Source organism: Gracilinanus agilis, chromosome 6, assembly GCF_016433145.1.
Source record: "Gracilinanus agilis isolate LMUSP501 chromosome 6, AgileGrace, whole genome shotgun sequence".
NCBI lineage: Eukaryota > Metazoa > Chordata > Mammalia > Didelphimorphia > Didelphidae > Gracilinanus > Gracilinanus agilis.
The window spans coordinates 173,978,965-173,995,678 of NC_058135.1; the positions used below are offsets into that span (position 1 = coordinate 173,978,965).

The window sequence follows — 16,714 nt, forward strand, 5'->3', positions numbered from 1 at the left end:
GTTGAGCACAGTGGCTGGCACATGCTGTTCTTTAGTGTACTCTCACATGACCCCATTTGGGGTTTTCTTGGCATAGACACTGGAGTAGTTTCCCATTTCCTTCTCCAGTTAATTTTACAGATGAGGAAACTGAGGCAAATAGAGTTTAGTGACTTGTCAAGGGTCACACAGCTAGTAAGAGTCTGAGGCCACATTTGAGCTCAGGTCATCTTGACTCCTGGCCCAGCATTCATACTGTGCCACCTAGATGCCCTATTGGCACATAGTAGGCACTTAATAAGTGTTCACTAACTGGTTCTGGCTTTACTTGGGAGAGCTGTGGGCCAGTCTGACACCTCTGCCCTAGAGTACTCTAATTAAGCGCATCAATACTACCAGCTTCTACTATTCCTTTTGGCTAAAGACAAATCCTTATTGTCTTTAAAGATGAGCCTGCTTCATCTTTACTAAGTCTTCAAGTGCAAAAGCCAAAGAAAACTCTAATAAAAAAATCAAGGAAATACTGCTGTTTGAAGCTTTCTACTTCCTTCATCTTACAAGGTAGTAAAAATAAAAAGAAGAGAGCAGAGATGTGAGGCATTGGCAGGATTTGAGGCTACACCCCTGGAAAAAGCTGTACAAAGTCTGTCCTGATGTTCGCATGCAATGAAAATCATTACATTATGTTTCTTGGTGTAAAGACCTGGCTTCAATCCTTTTGGAATTAATACCAGTGTTTCTGAGCTATTTGAAAGTACTTGTTTAAATGGAGGAAAAGAACAAAAACTGTAAAATAATATCCACTTTCTATTTTTGAATTCCCTCAAGGATTTGATTTGATTTGATTTTTTTTGCTAAAGATGTCTCTTAACTTACTCTTTGAAGAAAATAAGGATGCAGAAACTATTAAAAAAACCTGACAAGCTGTGGCCATTCTCCATATTTTGCACAAGATGTTCAAACTTTGTGCAGAACTACAGATGTTTATACTGTCCTTGGTTGCACTAGAAGAAGTAACAGGATGAAAACAGCAGTCAAAGCTGAAGGAAGACTTTTCAACTTTTTAAGGGTAGTAGAGGTACATTCCCAGGAAAACTGAAGATATGTTAGGCAAACGACAAGCACGAAGCTTAATTTAACTATCTGAAACAGCCCAGCATTCGCAAGAGTTAACCTTAGGTGCCAGTAAAAAAAATAGCCATGCACTTTCATCTGAGTTAATCTCATAGCATAGGGCAGATGTCATTGGTGTTATGCCCAAAATAGCTATTTATAATCAGACAATGAGAAGCAGAGACATCAGATGAAGGTAGAAGGTTCATGAGCGGGTACTACCCTGGGTACTAGAGATTTCTTCTTTGCAGCAAATGGATGGATGCTCAATTTTATTTCCCCTGACTCAAACTCCATATCTGGGGTTATATCCCTCTTATTATAGTATCCCAGGGCTTAACAAAGTTTCTGGGACATAGCAGGTGCTGAGTAAACGTTTATTGATTGATTCTTCCTCAATTGTCAGGGAAAGTTATATCTGACAACAGGGAACAACAAATAGATGTGGTAGAGGGTCTGACAGTGGGAAAGAAAAATGACTCATTTTACAGATAGACCAAACATGGAAGACATTTCTATTTTACTTTCTCATTATCATTCATTGGACTTAATAGTAAGCACAAAGATGAACATAATTTTTAAAAAGCATATTAAAAAAGAGGAGCTAGAATTTCAATGGAGAGACTGATCTTTCCTAATCTATTTTGAATTATTAGTAGATATTTTCTAAGACAGCTATACCTTGGCAAGTAAGGGGAGAAGGCTATAAATTCTCAATTAGTGACCTCGCATTAAATCTGGCAGTTAGTTATTCAAGATCTGTAAGGCAGGATACCATTCCCTTTCCTTCTTCCCATCCCATCCCCACCAGGTCTTACCTCCAAACCGAGTTTTTACTGGTACCTCCAATCCAATAAGTTCAACTTTGGGGTCATCCTAAGATATCCTGAAATCTTGAAGACCCCAGAAGAGATTTGCTTCTCTGCAATATGAGCCTCCTTCTAATTCTCCAAAGTAATAGCTGACTTGGGAGGATTAAAATGGAATCCCTTTTCTTAAGGTTACTTAAAAATTTTTCCAAGAGTCAGAATTTCAGACTCAGCTAGATTTTAGTATTAGATAGCCAAGGCACCTAAAGAGGATTTCAGAAATAAATACTATTTTTTGATTTAATTATTTTAGATTGGAATTCAGAATAAAAATTTCAGAATCAGACTGATGACTACACTAAAAACAGATGAATGACCTCCTTTAAGTCTAAATGAACCCCAGAGCTAATAAGTTAAGAGGAACAAGTTTGGTTTTTATTTCCCCCTAAAACCCTTGGAAGGATAATAACTTCCTAGTTGAACTTTTAGTAACTGGAAGAAGTACTAACCCAGCCAAAGAAATAAAAGAGCAAATGAGACTCCCTTTTTTGGCCAGTTCAAAAACAGGAACCAAAAAAGTTTATGGTAATGGTAAGCAGAAAAAGAGCTGAGTCACCAGTCATAAGAGTTTCTCCAGTTCAGAATCTAGATTCAATCTGCAAAATGAAAGAAGGGTATATTTGGAAAGGGGAGAGAATGGAGCCAGGCAGGCTGAAGCACCCTGGAGTGCTTGAAATAGGTTTTTGTTCCTCTCCAGTGAAGTTCAATCTATAGCCATAAGTTGTTGATACAGGTAAACTTTTCCGTAGAACCCAACAGTGTCCCTCAGTATATAATATAGGAATCCATGACTCTCTAGGACAAAAGCTAAGTAACCTTAAAAAAGAGTCTGAGAAGTGTCTCCATGCCTAGTTCACAGGGTAAGACACTAAGAGACCTACAGGACTTTATGATGCTGACTTCCTAGTGGTAGAAATGTAGGGGTGGAGACAATGTAAAATTGAGGGAAAAGATAAGAGGGAGAAATAGTCTACCTGAAAATTGAGTGTTTTGTGGTATTAGAAAACCATTTGGTTATCTCTAATTTCCTTGTGACATTCTGATTCTGATCATGGACTATTCTTAAAGGTTTGGTTATTGTTAATAGGCTAGATTTTAAGACTATTTACTTCAATTTCATTTTATTAAAAAATACCTATAACTTCCATCTTAGAATCAATACTTGGACCCAATACTGGTTCCAAGGCAGAAGAGTGGTAAGGACAAGACAGTGGGGGTGAAGTGATTTGCTCAGAGTCACCCAGCCAGGAAGTGTCTGAGGCCAGATTTGATCTTGAGACTCTCTAGTCCCTATCCCTCTCAACCCACTGAGCCACCTAGCTGCTCCTTCAATTCCATTTTAAACCATTAACAACATTTTTTTGAGAGATCCTGAAAACAGATGGTATTAAAATGGTCTATTATTTTTAATAAGGAAAGTCAGTATTCTGTTAAACATCTCTACATAACATCAGCTGAGGAAGAAGCCAATTATACTCAGTACCTCTTGCTTATTTTACTTGGTAAAGCCTAGCTTTTATCATTTGGATACATATGCACTCATACATACAGATTTTCTTTTTGCAAGTCTGTCTTTGACTCATGACATGCATGACCTTTTCTCTGAAATTCAGGTCAACATTCTGAAACTTTTCTAATTTGAAAGCTCTTTAGCATTACCTTTTCTTGTTTTAATCTTTTAAGAGCAACATGTATTTCAGGAATATTGTACACTAATAGAGTAGTGACTCAAAGATATCAAAATGTTTTTGAAAACTGAATCCAAGCAGTGAATTTTGCTATCAATTGCTCTTTTTTTACTTTCTGGCAGATAAGAAGGGAAAAAGATATTTTAACTAACAATTTCATTTCACTTAGGCTCAAGTGCTCATATCAGAACAAAATCAACCTAAGAAGTCACAGCTAAATTTTAGAAACTATTTCATTGAGCACATCCAGCTGAGTTCAGTACTTAGACAGCTCTGTCCCTGAAAGTAAATTTTCCAAATGCTGAAATATGAACCAAGAATGGCACACTGAAAAGCAATTGGTGCTTGGGCCAGACAAGGCTTACTTTCCTTCAGGAAAGCACCAACTGCAGCTCTCAACCAGCTGGCATCTTTTACCAGGAAAAAAAAAAAGGACAGAGAGTCGATTGGGAAAGACTTAATTTTACTAAATTTTATTTGTGACTTTATAAAAGGGTTACCTATGTGATCTCTACTCTTATTTAATGGGATTTCCATTCAGCAGATGTTTGTTGAGTTCCTACTATGTGCCCATGTGACCAGAGCCCAGGTTGGGAGAGAAGAAGACTGGGAATATCTGGTTACTTATGTGGTTCAAATGGGCCAAAAGTCAGCAGAGCCTAGAAAATTTATCAGTGAATTCCTATTACCTAATGCATAAAAATCTTGGTTATTCAGTCCTAGGTTGAATGGTCATAAGTTTTTTTTAATCAGAGCTAATCCATTTTGGGAGGTGTAAGGTAACATACTATTATTAAGGGATGAGGAAGATAACTCTCAACCCACTGACAACAGAGCAAGTAATTAGCAGGCTGAACAATACAAATCTAAGGATGTGCTCAAATCTGAAACTTTTCTTCTGTTTATAGCATGATAAATTTAATAATGAGCTAAAACATGGTAAAAATGCAATATTTGAAAACAGGAGGAAGAGCAGCTATTAATTTCAGATTTGGTTGGAATGTGAATTTTTAACCTCCGAGAAGGACTTAACTAGCAACCATATTTCCCAAGAGAGTTATAGTTTACCCCCTCTTCCTTTTTTTTTAAACCACTGTGTTTTAGCAAAATTCCAAAGTTTTGGTCAGAAGACTTTAACAGTAACATGTAAATGTTTTGCCCAACATAATAAGGATTTGGGTTCTGAGTCTGTAATTAGTGGTTAAGCTTAAACTTGTGGCCAAAGGATTTACTGTATTATTGTTATTCTAAGATTCAACTTATATAAGAATGAAATATAAGACTTCATATATATGTATATTTGGGGGGGGTGATTGAATAACTTAGTAGACATACAAGCTCAAAAGACATAAAAAAACCCAGCACAGACTTTAGCTCTGCCATTCTGATGATGAGCAAATGTGAGGTCTTAAGCTTCAGCCATGTATATTAGTATCATGCTTAAGTTGCTTTCTAATTCATTTCTGCTGCAAGAGAACACATGTTCCCCATTCCAACCACAAGAGCTTTCCTTCCCCGAAGCAGCATGTGGAACAAAGCTATTCAATTTTGTTGTTGCATCTCTTGCATTTTAATTAGTGGTAAGTAATGGAAACATGCAGTTTAGACTATTTAATTAAAGTAATCCTATGAATGTGAGGCAACTTACTCTGCGTCATCAGACACAGCAGTTCGGGGACCGTATCTATAAGACCAAATAAAAAATTAGAAGGCTGACAGCACATAAAGTTAACATTGAAAAAAACAAAAACAAAAACGAAAAAACCCCCAAGTAAAGCTGCCCATAATGTAAGAGCTCCAAACCTTTTTGCTGAATATACTAGAAAGGAAATGTGGCATTATACAAATTTCAATATTCATCAGCAATATAAGTCAAAGAAAAACTTCTTAGATTTTTTTTCAGTTGCTAAATTCACGACAAGGCAATGTAAAGCTTAAGAAAGGAATCAAGAAAATAAATTGCATATTACCCATAAAAGGCTCAATTGATTTTGAGTATTTAAAAAATTAAATTAAGTAAAACCTAGAAAGCATGGGAAAAAAAGCCAACATTAAAAATCATGTATATTGTCACCAGCCACAATAAGAAAACTGTTAATGCTTTCCTGTTTAGTAGTAATGAGCTATAACTGACTCCCAACATACAACCAGATGTTATTGACCCATTCCCATAGGTGTTAATGCATTTGCACAAATTACATCAAAGTTAATTGGCAGTATTTGAGAAATAAACCAGAGCACCAATCAGTGCCTTTAGCTGCCATTTGATGGAAACCATAATTCCTTTAAAACTGGCCTTGGATTTTTAAAATCTCCTATGGCTTGAAGAAGAAAATGTCTTTAGTTATTTTATATTTTTCTTATAATTTATATTTATAGAAATATTATCTTTTGGAGTACAGTCACTTTAGTAGGCAAATACAAATGGAAAAGCATTAGCTATGTCTTGCTAAAACAGTATATGTACTTAGTATAGAAAACCAATAGAATTCATCAGGATATTTTAAGTATAATTTAAAAAGAAGCTCCCTTTAAATACACATCTCCTCAGGAAAGGTCAATGAAAGGAATAGCATCTTGCCTCTGAAGTTGACAATCTATGCCCTATAAGGGTAGAGAATTTCTCAGGGTATTCCCTGTCTTTGGTTTCCAATAAACTGAATTGAGAAAAAATGTCCCCAGTTGATCTTACGTGCTAAAATAATACAAGGAAAGAGAGGCAATTCACATGGATCTCTTTCCAATAATTCCTTAGGGAAATAAAAAAACATTCAAAAAGCACACAATGTTTCATTTACTTTGTGGCAAATACCTTCACCTGCAGTGGCTATCATTCAGTGATGACAAGTGTCCAAAAGCAAATAGCAAAGTTTGAAATGAGATTGCAAGATGGAGGCTGGCTAAATTAGTCATTTTCAAATCTGTGAGTGCTCATTGGCTAGAAATAAAGAGTTACTTGTTGTCTCTCTCAGAGAGAATCAAAGAACATGCTAAGATTCAGACTAATAGAACCCAATTTTCAAAACTATTATCAAATTATAGCGGGCTTAGCATTCCAACGGGAATCTCTGAGTACTGGTATTCTGGTATTCTGAAGAAAGAATGACCAGTGGCTGGCTGGATATGGATTTGATTTGTCAGTAGCCCTGCTAGTGTTGTAATGAATCTAAGCTCATAATAAATAAAGAAAAGAAGATACAGAGCAGTGTTTTCTTGAGAATGCTGGTGATAAATAGAAGAGGGACAGAGAATTCTAAATAACCTCTAAGTAAGAAACAAATTGTGTTTTGGGACATATTTTTTATACCCATATTTTATATGGGTATTTGGGGAAGTTTACCTTATTTCAAGTGAATAAAACCATCCTATAAAGATGTACTCATGAAAGACTTGAAAACTGTCTAGACTTTCCATTCTGGTCTCATCACTCCCCTAAAACATAACAAACTAGGAATAAAGAATATATCACCTCTTGAACTAAAATAATGTACCCGCTTAAAACAGAGCTGCTCTTACTGGCAAACGTAATTAGTGCTTTGATTTCAAAGGTCCTTCTTCATGATCCTATTGGATATATTCAAAGTAGGAAATAAATTGAATAATTCAAATTATCAACAAAGGATTTGGTTATATAATTGGTGCTGTCAGAAGGAAGCTGAAAACAAGATATGTCAATGAGAAGTCAAAAGAGTAAACTATGGTAAGTTAATAAAGACAGTTATTTTTAGGGACTTAGCACTTAAAAGGCATCTAAAAATAGTTATTTTTGGTACCTATTTCCACATGGCAGGCTGGCATTCATCACATTTTACCTCTGAAGCAAGAAGTTAATGATTCATCCCAGATATGAACATTCTCAAGAGACAATGTTTAATCATAGAATCATGCTATACGAATCATCCCTATTTATACTAAATTTACTATATTCATCTTCTATTTTAGACAATGGGGATTCCCTTCTAATTCATTACTAGAGTTTTCAATTGAGCTTTGGAATTCCATATTTTATCATTTAATTTAAATTATTCAGTATTTAACTTATTCAGTATTAATTTTTATAATGATTTGTTTTCAGGTGGACCAGGGACATAAAGGTCATACATTGTATTGGTACTGTGATGGAAAGAACACAGGTCTGCTATTAACTAGATTCTCTATGGCTCATCTAAAATGGTAATATGTATTCTACTTTTGTCATGAAAAACTTGTAGGATGAAATGAGTGTATTTTGAAAAGGTAAAATACAAGTTATAGCAAAAAAAGAAAAGATAAAGGGGGGTATTATTCTTATTTCCTGACCAGGATTAAGACATTATTCCATTAATATTCAGGAAGAAATACTGAACTGATTAAAAGTGCTGAGTTGTTTGGCATAGTCACTGGCAGTGTCTGGAAAGACTTAGATCCCTTTTCTTCAAACAATCCCATCTTCCTGGTCAATATTTTCAATTTAACACAATCCAATACTTGCTCTGTGGCATAACACGTAATTAGGTAGAGTCAGTACCTCTCCCTTGTGTTGACCAGCTTAAACACATGGCTTAATTCATTAATTTCATTTAGATTGACAAGATAGGGTCTGCCTGACCACAATTTCAAGCAAAGCATGCACCTCTGGGAAAGTATCTTTTTTTTCATTCACCAATTCTGTACCTAAAATTAAATCATCATCTTGCTGGGTCTCATCCATAATAAGCACTCAATAAAGTTATTTGCAAGAGGATGATAAAAATCCATACAAATAGGCTGATTTGCCTCTTTGGGAATTAGTAGAGGTCCATCCATATCAGAAAACTTAGCTCCTTTACCCATTGGAAGTTCCTAACCCAAGCTTGATTGCCAAATAAGGCTAAGAATGGTACCTTCAAATCCAATTTTCCCATTTAGTAGTTGGTGATCCCCAATCTAGTGAAAATTCAGACAGAAATGTTTTAAGGGGCTAACGGGTCTGCTTTTTTGGACCTCAACACTAGAAATCATTACTTCAACTTCAGTAGGTCCAATCAATTTCAGTCTTTCTATTTGTGAGCAATTGTGAACAATAACAGATGTGTGGCACTAAAGCTCTCAATCAACAAGCATTTATCAAGCAACAGATATCTAGAATCCATCTTGGGGAACAAAGTGGCAATGGCACAGCACAACCCTCTGACCTCTCCTCTTTCTTTTGAAGTCCCTTGGTAGGTTCCTCCCCGTCCTGCTGCTTTGCAAATGGAACCGGAAGGAACCGGTTTGAGTTGGATACAGTGTGCTTAAGGAATGCGCCAGTTCTTCTAGCCATCATGTCATCTTTCTGTGGGTCAGGCACTTTTCTGTGCCCTCGGGCTTCATGGCGAGGCTGGACACCACGCGTTGTCATCTTCTCAAGATTCTCTTCTGCCCCTGTGGTCTCATTCACAGGAGCGACGGAGCTTGCTCTAGGATTAACATTTAGTTGGTCCAGTCACATGGATGGTTATTGCCAAGGCTATTTTTGGAAGCACTGCTCACTAGGCATTAAGGGAATACGACCAGAGCTAATGTCCATGGCAGCGTCAGAAGCATGTGTGGCAAATGAGTAAGGAACTACTATTTTAACAGCACAAACTTTCAATACGCTTTTGGCAAGTGAGAGACACAAGTCAGTGCAATCGGTACTTACATGGTGGCATATTTCCAGTGAAGATTTTCATAATCCCAGGAATAAAAAAGTTTTTTTTAAAGAACAAAAAAATCCACCGCACACAAAACCAACATGCAAATACAAGAAAATCAAACAACAAAACCATCCAAATCCTGACATCTTTACTCATTATTTTCATCCACGAGAAATTCAGAAGGCAGAATTGAGACCCATAAAAATGGATAAATTCCTCTAAGAAACTTCCCACATGTTACATAAATTATTAATGGTAGCACGTCTCTCTTAAGCTGGATGGAACGGCCGTACAGCGTGAGACAGCACAACATGAAACGCAGGCAAGCAGCTTACAGTTGTTGGCTTCTGCTCCCATATCTTCCATTCTTCAGCTCAGGCTCAAAATCTCCTTTAGTAAGTCTATCCTCTTTTTGGTCATACTGTGGCAGCTGGTTGGATATGGCTGAAGCCAAAGAGCACAGCTTTGTTACTGAGGCAACAAGCACACTGCTGGTGCCCGCCCTGCTGCCAGTGGTCAGTCTTCTTGGGAAGCTGGGTCCACCTTCTGGAAGCCTCACCTTCCTTGCTGTTTCCCAGATATTCCTCCAAGATGTAGGTTTTCTGCGTCTGAACCTCATCCACAGTAGATGCAGGGCTCCCTTTGCAATTTTCATCTACGCTAAAACAGGCTAGTTTGCTGGTAATAAAGTAGTGATGGTGCAAAGGAAGAGGGGAAAAAAAATTGAAAAAGCTGAAAGCATCTGATTAGCAAGTAGAGATAGATTGTTTTCTCATTTCTCGGTCTGCAAATAACTGATTGGTTAGTAACAAGAAATTTCTATTTCTTTTCTAATATTAGAGAATGAGATGAAGTTTTTTGGGAATATGGAATGGTGATATGGAGGCTCAGAATTTGAACTTAAATTAGCAACAACATCTACATTTTTCTTCCAAGAAGACACAAGCTCTATATTTCATCATTGACTCTCCAAAAAAGAAAAAAAAAAGTGGCCTCTATGCAAAATTAAGAATAGATTATATAAAAAGTTCAATGAATAAAACCACAATCAGGGTTCAAAAGAAAAAAACAAAGGACTCTTGCCAGAATTCTTGACCAAAAGGAATATTTAGTTTAATTAATGATTTTAAGGGCTAGAATATCTACACATGCTATTGAAGTTGAAACTCCCACAAACACAAACACTTCCATCTCGAAGTTTTCCTTTGCATCATTCCTTAAAGTAATCTGCCTGTTTTAAAAAATTTGGATCCCTTCACTCCTTAAAAACTTAATACCCAGTTAGATGAGATTTCCAATCTTTGTTCACATGCACAGCCCAGAATACCTGGAATCGTTCTGTCCACGGGGGAATCTGTCATCCTCTGAGCTGTGAGGAGCTGCTGAATCTGGGGCCACATGACAAACACGCATCTTATCCCCATCACTAGGAATCTCATGGATTTTCTCTTTTGGGCCAACCTTGCCAATACTAAGTTTCCTCCATTTCTGCTGATCTATCTCTGTCACTGGTCCAAAGTGCACAAACTTTTGCTTAGGGCCAGAAGCCTTTTGGTAGGCTCTTGCTTTGCGACTTGCAAAGTCATCACGAATTGCAGTTTCAGCTTGAATTTCAGGTGAGGGGGTTGGGGTACAGTTGTGGTCTGAATCTTCATCACTAATCAGAATTGGAAATAAGTTTCAAAAAATTTCAAAGAAGGACTCATAAGGAGAAGCAAAAAAAACCCAACACAACATTACCATGAAATTTTTAAAAATAACTTAAGGAAGACAGTTTCTCCTAATTAACTGAGTATAAAAAGATATGAAAAGCACTGGTACTTAGCTCTCTATAGTTATTCAAGGATTATTTCTAATATCAAAAAACATGCCCAAAACAACTTGGGTAAAATGAAACAATGGCTTGATTGGGACAAAAATCCTTCTAGTAAAGCAATAGGAAACATGACTTCTTATGGAGAATCGCTAGACTAAAGACCATATAAGTCTGTATGGTTTGCTACACTTCAAATCAATGGGAACATAGTGCTTTGCCTTAAATTTGCCTTAAACTTGAATTTTCCATGTTATCTAACTAAAAAAAAATAAAGCAAAATTTAAGCATTTTCCTGTTTTTATTCCCTCAAAATTAAATTGTCACCAAGAGGCAATCGCAGAGGAAAATATAACACACCTCATCTTTCCTGACACTTTCAATCTATCCCATGTCTCCAAGTCTGCTTCTGTTATTGTCGAAATCTTCACAAAACTTGTGGCCATCTGGTGTGAGGAGAAATGACTACTCTGAATCTTCCGCTTAGCTAGGTCATCCTTCTGGATATCAGGAGCCTTCTTGGATTCTTCTGCCTCACATGCATTCTCTGGAGGCTGTAGCTGGTTTTCTTTGGAAATCCCAGTTTTCTTCACTTCTTCCTGGTGTACTTCATTTCTTCCAAGTTATTATGGCCCCCAAGTTATCAGGAAAATTGTGAGAAAAGGAGCAAACAATGTCAGTCACAGAAAGTCAGGGAGTAAGAAAGGACAGAGGGAAATGAGAGAAACACTTTCCTCTTTCTTTAAAATATGGAATCCATTGGAGCTGAGATTTCTTTCATCTATATTACCCTTCCAGTGCAACAAGAAGATAGTTTCTAATTTAGCTTAGGCAAATAAGCCTAAATTCACTGAAAGACTATTAAGAATGGTAATGAGGTTTGTTTGACATTAATGATGTCCAATTCCCACACTATTCAAGTTACTCTAATGAATTCAAGTTTTCTGATTGAATCCCTTAGAGCTCTGGAATGTCTTTTATAACACCAGTAAAATGTTTGTTACAAGCTCCACATGATCCAAATTCTAGGATTAGTTTTGAGATAGCTAGAATATTATTCACATGTTAAACATTTCAACTAAGTTCTCCACTGCCGGAAAGTTCATTTTATCTATAGCAAATAGTAAATGGGTTTAAAAAGATAATAGAAACAGTGACATCTCACGAACAAACTTACATCTCTGGCTGATGTTAACGTGAGTCAGCCTAATGTTAAATCTCGAGCAGAATTAATAGAATACATTTTTTCATTAACTGGACGTAGAGAGGATTCAATTTACATGTTAATTAATATAGGCTATCTTGAATGTGTAAAAGTAATAGCAGTTACAAATTTAAAATTTTTATTCCTAAATTAAACATAATCTGGTTAATGCTGACACTAGTTAGAGTCTACACTTAAGTTCTATGTGTGTGTGTGTGCATCCACATCTACACCTACACCCATATTCCAAGTCCTATGATAAGAAAAGTAAAGTACCAGTAAAACATGCCTGAAAAGATTTACTAGCTTCCTAAATAGAATCGCTTAATAATGTATGCTCTCTCTCTCTCTCTCTCTCTCTCTCTCTCTCTCTCTCTCTCTCTCTCTCTCTCTCTCTCTCCATACATACATACATACATACATACATACACACACACATATATCTTAAAGTATTACTCTGGATGATTTGAAACTCTGAAATTTAGTGTCTGGTTCAAATAAATAGCACCATATCATTTCCATTAATCTTCACAAGGGGGAATAGGGAGATCATGACATAGAATCACTAGTGGTCTTTTCTCCCTCTCTTACTTCTTTGTTGGTCTTTAGAAAGAACATATGTGATTCCAGACCAATGCAGGGTTTTTGAAAGAGAGATAGAAGAGAATAAAAGCTAGAAATATCAGCCATTGAAATTATATGGAGAAAAGAGAAAATCTAAAAATCTATTCCTTTCCCTAATTCAAGATGTTGAATCTTTTCTCATCATGACCAGGAGGATCCTATTGTTTCTTTAAATGTAAAATGAGTTTTTGGTACCATTGTCAACAATGGTTTTCTCAAGGGCCTCAGAATATAACAAATAAACTATAAATGCTACTCATAATGGGATGGCCTGCAAATCTTTGGTGCCAGATCCACTAAGCTTAGAATTTTGTTCGACAGTGGGGGAGCTCTTTTATAGACTATAATGATTAGTTATTTATAAATTCCAGTTAGTGTACTGAGGTCTAATGAAAAATTCCAAAGAACAAGCTCTCTATCCCCTAGTCCAGTGATGGGCAAACTTTTTAAAGAGGGGGTCAAAGGAAAAGAAGTGCTCATTTGTCAGTCTGTTTCTAAGGCAACTTTTTCAAAGTTTCATTGTATTGGAATTTACTCATTGTATTCATCAGATTAGGAATGACGTCGTGTGGCCAGATAGAACATTTCAGAGGGCCACATCTGGCCTGCGGGCTGTAGTTTGCCCATCATTGCCCTAGTCAGATTCTCCCATGCTCCAAGACTTCTTTTCCATTTTGAGACACAGTATAGAAGAAAAATTGGAGAAAGGAGGGAATCTTATTAAGGGAAATTTTCCAAATAAAATTTAATTCATAATGTAAGTTTCTATTTTAAAGAAAATGATTTCATCAGGATTTCATGAGGAATCCAGGAGATGCCTATGGTCTGAAAATCTAAAACAAGTTCTACAGTTTTCCCTAACAAATAATTTAAAGAGGCTAACATTAAAGAGCATCTTCCACGAATTTATTCTAAGCATGGCCCTTACAAGTATAGCTGCAACACTAGTAGGATGATGCCCTGGAAAAGAAACAAAGCAGGAGAGCTGAGTTTCAGGGAAGTATACCAAATGGGTCCTGGGTATGTTTATGGTTATATATGCTATTATCATCTGCCTTATAATAATCTTGATTCCTCTTGGGTGGGTGGAATATATCATGTAGTATTTCCAATTCTGTGCTAGATATAACCAGGGTTCTCTCTCAACACAAAAAGGGGATTGGCAGCATGGATCTATGTCTCTGAGTGAGCAGAATATTCTATGGGCTTCTATGTGTAAATAGCTTCACAGGTCTAGATTCTCTAGTGTTTGAAACAAATAGGCAGAGTGTGAATAGGAGCAAAAGCCATTTCAGATAATAATAATAATAATAATGCCTCTGGACAAATATTTTTATGTAAGAAGGTACATATAAGAATTCACACCTTGTGGATCCTTGACTTTTCTTCTGTGATGCTCCCTTTAAGGGCTGTTTGATACCATCACTCTCTTTTTTAATATAAGGTCCAAATAGCAACTGATTCAGTGGCACTGTGGACTTGGTTTGATTCATCCTTGCTCTCCGAGCAGCAAAGTCATCCTTCTCTAGATCAGGAAGTCTGCATTCCACTCCATCTTCTGGCTCAGACTCATGGCCATACAGAAAAGGGTTCTCTTTTCGAAGGATAATGTCTGGAACGGTTTCTTTCTCTTCATTTATTTGCTTTTGACTAACAAAGCAAAATTAAATGGAACTCCACATGTACTCAGAAAAGGCAATGCCTCCCTCTCAAGAGTGCTGTTAGTTAAAAACATTCTCAACACTTAATTCAGACAAGACTTCTGTGTGTTATTTTGATCAGGGATGGGACAGAGAGAAGGTATACCTTCTGAAGTTTTTTTTTAAAGCCAGTCATTAGCCACAAAAGCATCTCATGAGGGTCACAATACTATCCAGCTAATTCCTGCCCATAGTCTTTCTATGTTGTAAATGGCTCAGAATTTAGCACCATTTCCTCCCCACCCCCACCCCATTAAACAAGAGAATAGATAAGTAGCCTTCTCAATAGTAAAAAAAAATTCCTTGTTTTTCTTATATCCTGTGGTTTCTATGGCATAGAGAACACCAATGAGGAAATTCTGCCCATTTATGCTGATGGGTGACTCCTTTATAATTTATAACCTCGGGAGTTTCCCAGGGGTTCAGAGTGGTTGACACAAAATCACACAAGTATGCATCAAAGGCTGGACTAAAGCCCAGGTCTTCCTGATTCCGAGTCCCCTTCTCTAGCCATCAGGCCATGCTGCTTCTCATTCTTGGCTTTAACCAGTTATTAAACCAAATGAATCTACTTTCAGCCCAGGGGCTGAACATTGTTTAGATCAGTAAATCATTGTAAACTGCCAGACAAAGAGGCCAGTTTTGGGGAAAATGACAACCAATGAAACAGCACTTTGGTGGAACACTCAAAATGTGGTCCAAGTTGCTTTTAGTGTTTATTGTGGACTTTTTTTTATCTTTGTGCTGTTATAAGAAAAATATGAAGGACCAGACAAAATGTTGAAACTACCTAGCTTATTATTAATAACCGCTTTATTGCATTTACTCCCCTCTGTGGCATCTCCACACCTATAGGCACATACTCACCATCCCATTTTTGCTTTCAACTTTCCCTTAGCAAACAGATCCTTGATCAATAATTATCCGATTATTGTCCTTGAGGGTGTGACTGCACCCCACCCCCTCCAGGATATTTTCCTTTTGAAAAGAAACCAAAAATGATTGGGAACTAAAGATTAAAACTATAATGATTGATGATGGAATTATTTTCTGGCAGGGGCCTCCATTTGGCACATCATGCATTGTGTTATCTAGGTACTGTTCTATCAGTTTTAAAAGAAAAAAAAAAGATTCAGATCAAAATGAAAAAAGTCGTTCTACATGGTGCAATGTACCACATTCCACTGCACAATGGGAAAAAAGAGATAAAAAGAGAGGAAAGGTAACTTTAACACTTGAATTCTTTAATGAACTATTCCTTTATTTATTTTTGCATCTGCTTCTGGAGTGCTAGTTTAAAATAACTTCTTTGCCCTCACAATGCCAATGTTTCATTGAATAAAAGGCAAAAAGATGACTTTGGTCTCAGATGGAAAAGTACAATATTGATTCTCTTGTCTACTCAGCACTGTCAGTTCCAAGGAGCACCTACCAACTCTGCAAGAAAAGGTGTCAACAAGAAAACATTTTGGGTGATGTCTGGAGGCAAAGAACAAATCAGTAAGTATTAAAGACTTGAAAAGAAGGTTCAGGCCATAGTAAAAGTCTGTGATTGTTAGGCAGAGCTTGGAAATCAGTTAGAAAACATTAAACAGAATATTTCTACTTAAAGTTTTATTCTACAAAACAGAGAAAGAAGTATGTTTTTATTTTTTGGTGGGGAGGGGTGCTTTAAATGGATGAACTTTGGAAAGTAGGAAGCCAAAAGAGGTACTCAGAATAGTGTTGGGTGATGATTGGCTTTATGGACAGTTTTTGGGTAAAAAAACTGATAGTTAACAGTAGTTAAATTTTTCTTTGACATTGGAGCTTTGGCTAGTGATTTAAATGTGAGGTTCATCATACAAATATATGACAAGCTACCATTGCCAGTTTGTATGGCCAACTTTTCAGGATAAAATCTAGTAACCTCATGGACAAATTAGAGCAATATCTCTCTACTGTCCCCATGCTCAGGCAAACTTTGGAAAACTGAAAAACCCATGATTTCTTCTCTTGTTGGGACCACGACCCATCTATAACTTCGCACCCTGTGTAATTATTGCCAATGTCCTTTTATAAACCTTTTACCAGGTTCTACCTGGCTTC

The 16,714-nt window shown here is 36.7% G+C and overlaps 1 protein-coding gene across 1 annotated transcript in view; it reads right to left on the bottom strand.

The window, feature by feature from the left end:
* Window positions 1-16,714, bottom strand: part of LIMCH1 (LIM and calponin homology domains 1) — a 232,811-nt gene that overhangs the window by 63,649 nt on the left and 152,448 nt on the right. Inside the window, exons 10-16 of the mRNA XM_044681742.1 lie at window positions 14,292-14,576; window positions 11,459-11,713; window positions 10,613-10,942; window positions 9,845-9,963; window positions 9,621-9,729; window positions 8,803-9,066; window positions 5,298-5,333 (exon numbers count right to left, since the gene is read on the bottom strand). Coding sequence (XP_044537677.1) covers window positions 5,298-5,333; window positions 8,803-9,066; window positions 9,621-9,729; window positions 9,845-9,963; window positions 10,613-10,942; window positions 11,459-11,713; window positions 14,292-14,576 — 1,398 coding nt within the window. The remainder of the gene's footprint in view (window positions 1-5,297; window positions 5,334-8,802; window positions 9,067-9,620; window positions 9,730-9,844; window positions 9,964-10,612; window positions 10,943-11,458; window positions 11,714-14,291; window positions 14,577-16,714) is intronic.